This window comes from Camelus ferus, chromosome 3 (assembly GCF_009834535.1).
Source record: "Camelus ferus isolate YT-003-E chromosome 3, BCGSAC_Cfer_1.0, whole genome shotgun sequence".
In the NCBI taxonomy this organism is placed as follows: domain Eukaryota; kingdom Metazoa; phylum Chordata; class Mammalia; order Artiodactyla; family Camelidae; genus Camelus; species Camelus ferus.
The window spans coordinates 116,045,307-116,050,399 of NC_045698.1; the positions used below are offsets into that span (position 1 = coordinate 116,045,307).

At 36.9% G+C, this 5,093-nt stretch overlaps 1 protein-coding gene across 1 annotated transcript; it reads left to right on the forward strand.

Moving 5' to 3' along the window:
* Positions 1-376: 376 nt before the first annotated feature.
* Positions 377-1,342, forward strand: LOC102510196 (olfactory receptor 2M5). Its single transcript, XM_006193206.1, has one exon. It carries the CDS (start codon positions 377-379, stop codon positions 1,340-1,342), a length of 966 nt encoding a protein of 321 aa, XP_006193268.1.
* Positions 1,343-5,093: the final 3,751 nt, after the last annotated feature.

Below are 5,093 nucleotides of genomic sequence, written 5' to 3' on the forward strand. Positions count from 1 at the left end.
AGTGTCATTTTCTTAAATAGTGAAAAATTGGACAATGTGCAATTGGAGATTGTGAATTATGTCAAATTCAGTGTTGAATTTTATAATTGTAAAATCTATAAATTTCAAAAGTTGTTTTAATATATGAAAATACCTCTCAAACAGTAAAGTGAATGAGATGCATTATAATACGTACACTCTAGTTTCTAAAGTATTTAGAGCACAGAAAAGGGATATCAACAAAAATATTAAGAATTGATGCAAATAATCATGGATGAATATTTTTAAGCCGGCCACTGTTGTCATAAATTGTTTGCAAGCAAACTTTAATGAATTACTTCACTACTGTGACGTTTTTTACAAATCTCTTCCCTTTCTGTTGTCATCACAGAGAGCCATGTGGGTAGGGAATGAGACAGATCCCACAAATTTCACCCTCCTGGGCTTCTTCCCTGAATTTAGATACATCACAGCTGTGGTCTCCATTATTCTCCTGATCTACACAGCTGCCTTCACCAGCAACACTCTTCTGATCGTCCTCATTTGGTTGGATTCTCGGCTCCATACCCCTATGTACTCCCTGCTCAGTCAGCTCTCCTTGATGGATCTGATGTTGACCTCTAGCATTATCCCCAAGATGGCAGTCAATTTCTTCTCTGGATGGCGGAGCATCTCATTCCTGGCTTGTGGGACTCAAATATTTTTCTCCCTGACTGTGGCCATTGCAGAATGCATCCTCATAACTTTCATGTGCTTTGATCGGTATGTGGCCATCTGTAACCCCCTGCGGTACCCTGTCGTCATCAGTCCTAGGGTTTGCTTGCAGATGACTGCCGTGTCTTGGGCTGGAGGTGCACTTACTTCCTTTGGCCACACTGCATTCACCTTACATTTTCACATCTGCAGTCCCAGGGAGATTCCTCACTTCTTCTGTGAAGTCATGGCTGTCCTTAGGATTGTCTGCGAGGACATCTTAGCCTATGAGAAGGCAGTAGTGGTGACGAGCATCCTTGTTCTGCTGTTGCCCTTATCTCTCATCGTGTCCTCCTATGTTCTCATCTTCCTTGCTGTACTCAGAATGAACTCCCCAGAAGGCAGGAACAAGGCCCTGGCCACTTGCTCCTCTCATCTCTGTGTGGTGGGTCTCTACTTTGGTCCAGGCATGTTCATCTACATGAGACCTGGCTCTGCCAAGACTCCAAAGTTGAATCAGGGTCTCTTTCTGTTTGGAACTGTCCTTACCCCTCTCCTGAACCCTCTCGCCTACAGTATCAGAAACAAAGAAGTTCTAAGTGCACTGAAAAAGTTGATGGGGGGTGTCAGCCCTCCAGGTAGACGGCAGAATTTTCACCATCAGTTGTAGATAATTCAAAAATGCACCAGCAAAGGAAAAATTTTCAGTTAAAAAAATAACCCCAGCAAGATCCTAGAAAAGTCAACCAATCTTAACTGAGTTGCTTTTTTTCCTTTTCGACTGCAGGGAAAAAAATATTTAAACTCCTTTCCTGTCTCCATCTTGAAATTTCTGTCTAATTGTCCCATATGATATGCTGATGAAGGACAAGGGACTATGTCCATCAGTCCTCGACACCATACCTACTTGACATTCATGTGCACCATAGTATTTGCCAAGTTTCATGTTGGTTCCATGAGAAAAAGTTCAATGTCTGCACCCATAGAATGCAGAACACCCCCAAGCACACAGCTGGTGCCTCAGAAGTATCCACTGGTTAAATTCATGAGCATGTTGATAGATTGTTGAGAATCAAGTAAATCTGCCACTGTTTGTTGTTGTTGTTGTTGTTGTTGTTGTTCTACGTAACAGGAATTGTTAATTCTTCTAATCCTATAAAAAGCAAAGTCTTCAATCTATGTCAGTGCTTCCAATGAGTCATTCTCTGATCACCTGCTTTAGAATCACTTTCGATTTTCATTAATAGTGCCCATAAAGTGAAGTTCTGTGTCCATCTCCAGTCAACAGAATTAGAATAGGTGATGTGAGGCTCAGGAATCTGACCAGCAGAACTTCCAGTGATTCTCACATGTACCAAAGGATCGGAGCTGCTGATCTATTTGCTGACCTAGTTCATTTTCTAGACTGGCCTCGCAAAATGATTTGTCAGCCTTAAGGTTTCCTAATTTCTTTATTGTTTAGCTGTGGGATGGGTTAAGGTAGCTAGCAAAAAATTGTCATTTTCAAAAAGAGCAGAGAATAAACTTTTTCTTTATGTTTGGAATAGTCCGTAAGTTTAAAGTCTTGAGCACACGCAAGTGAGTAAATAAGTTTAAAAATACACAAAAGACTATGTATGTGATAAAATATGAATGATTTAGAATACTTATGACATCGAATAAAACTAAACAAGATGTGATATGAGTTCCTAAAATGTTGACCTATGTCAAAAATTGATTATATTCAATACAGACAGAGATAAGTTGAGGAACCTACTACACATTTTTTAATGACTGAGTGAAATGACAGGAAAAGAAACTAGTTTTTCAGTGAATAGGAAATGCTCAAAAGGAACCCTGACATCCTAACATCCTCCCTCTCAAATGTCTCAGAAGCCATTCATTGGGAATTTTACTGCAGAGGTACAAAAGCTGAATTTTGGAGAAGTTAAACTTCTTTCTGTCAAATATCAACTATGGCAAAAATATTAAACATGGTCTGTCCAGAATTTCTAGAGGAATGACTTAGGTTTAGGGAATCTGGTTCAAAGAAGGGCCCTGGGAATGTCCTCTGAAGCTGTGTCAATATACCACTTTACTGAAAAGTGAAAATTATCTCGGCCATCTCAGATAAAGGGAGTGGCTCATTTAATGGATACTGACATGAGGCTGTCACCACCCACTCAGCAGTGCCATGACACTCCAGTACTCCAAGGAGTGCCCACAGATAAGACTGTGTTTAGCAGATAACTCTAAAAAGAAGTGGAGAAATAATAATGAAAAACAGTTATAGCTGAAGAGATTCTGTTTAAAAATTCCTGTTCATAAAGCATATTATTTAAGTTTGACAGTTTTCATAAAGGGTTCTATTTTTATATGGAAGCCATGGAAGTGAACGTTCTAACCATGTGACACTCGTAGCAGATAGTTTTCTGGGTGGGCCTTAGGGAAGGCACTCAACTTGTGTTTTGGACCATGTACTTGTGACCCATATTGCTAAAGGAGCATATTTTCATGAGATGACTTAGTCCTTCAAGGGGAAAAGAATTAAATAAAAATAATTAAGTGCATAGTAATTGAGGGGAATTGCAATTCCATCTAAAAAAAAATCACAGTTCTTTTATTTCTTTCCATTCTCTTTTTCATGATTTGGATGTTGCTTCTCCACTTTAACAATTCTCTGTGTATATCTTTTGTTGTAGAGCAACCCAAATCTGTTCTGTAAACAGATAAAATGTTTTTTAAAAACATGTTAATAAATGCAATATGAAAAGAAAATTTTATAACTGAATGCATTATGTTTTAATGGAAACTAGAACACTATGGGGATGGAATGTAGAAAAATTAGGCTTTTCTGAAAGAGAATGCAGGGTAACCACCATTTAAGGAGCCAAGGACAGAGATGCTACATATAGAAGAGGGACACTGAGTTGGGTTGGGCAGGAGACAGGAGGCAACTGAAGACAAATTCCTCTAGTTTTCAAATATTTCTCTGACTCCAGAGACAACTGGATATAAAAATAATTATCTCAACCCAAGAAATTTGTTGAGATATTTTTGAAAATTAGAATGGAATGTTGAAAGCATAATTACCCTTCTACATACAGCCTGCACACCAAAGCCAAAAGTATATAAATTTACATAGAAAAGATCCCCAAAACTAATTCTTCTCACACTCGTCCAAAATATTTAAGAGGAGGGAATACTCCCAAACTCATTCTATGAAGCCACCATCACCGGATAAACGCTTGGGAAAAATGAACGTCAATCTCTAACTCATCACATACACAGATACTAACTCTAAAGGAAACATATACCCAAACATAAAAGGCTAAGCCACACATCTTCTAGAAGAAAACACAAAACATTTACAACTTTGTAGGTAAAGATTACTTAGAAAACAAAAAATCACTCATAAAAGAAAAAAACTCATAAAACAAAAAAATTAAAATTGATTTAAAAATATTATCAAATGAAAATGTCTCTTTGAGACACACAGTTAATTACATGAAGAGACATGACACAAACTGAAAGAAGATATTCACGATATGTAAACAGAGAGATCTAAAGACGTATATCTGTCTTTAGTATTTATACAAATCAATTACAAGAACACAAAAAATTAAAAGTGAGCAAGATATTTTAGCAGGTAGTTTGGACCCTCAGAAGAAGTAAGAATTCTACCTGCAAATTGCTTTACAACTGGAGCTGCGACATCATCTCTTTGCAGGGTCTCCATCCTGTTGGCCTGACATGTACAATTTGGTCTTGCCAGCTTCCACAATGCAGGATCCAATTCCATAAAATCAACCTCTCTGTCTCTCTCTCCATATATACAAAGATATACATGTGTGTGTGTAAACACACATACACATCCTGTTGATTCTGTTTCTCTAGAGAACACTGATCAATACAACAAAATAGAAAATATTAAAATAGTTAAATAAATAAATTTGAAGCACTAACTTACATTGATGAATTCCTAGAAAACTGGAGTCATGAAATAGAGAAAGTCTAAAGAACTGAATTACATAGAAGAAATAGGAAAAAGTAGATACAGAAGGCATTCTACAAAAAAGCACCAGACACAAGGCACAAGAGAATTCTACCAAACATTAAAAAATCAGATTATCCGAATACTATTTGAATTATTCCAGAGTATTTAAATGGAAGTAGAACTTAATGAAATATACAGTATTCATGTTAAAACTTAACAGAGATAGTACAAAGATCCTTTTAGCCAAATTTACACAATCTACCTTACCTGTTACAAATAAAATCACTGAGGTAAAAAAATTGATTAATCTGATCATATGAAAATGAAAAACCTTGTGTGGCCAAAAAGTCTCCAAGCAATGTCAAGTGACAAATGACAAGCTGAAGAAAATGTGTTTGCATTTCTATCACAAAGGACTAATGTTTCTAATATTTAAAATCTTTTT

Bases quoted from the DNA above. Each gene is read 5' to 3' on its own strand.
- LOC102510196 (XM_006193206.1), top strand. From the start codon at position 377: ATGTGGGTAGGGAATGAGACAGATCCCACAAATTTCACCCTCCTGGGC.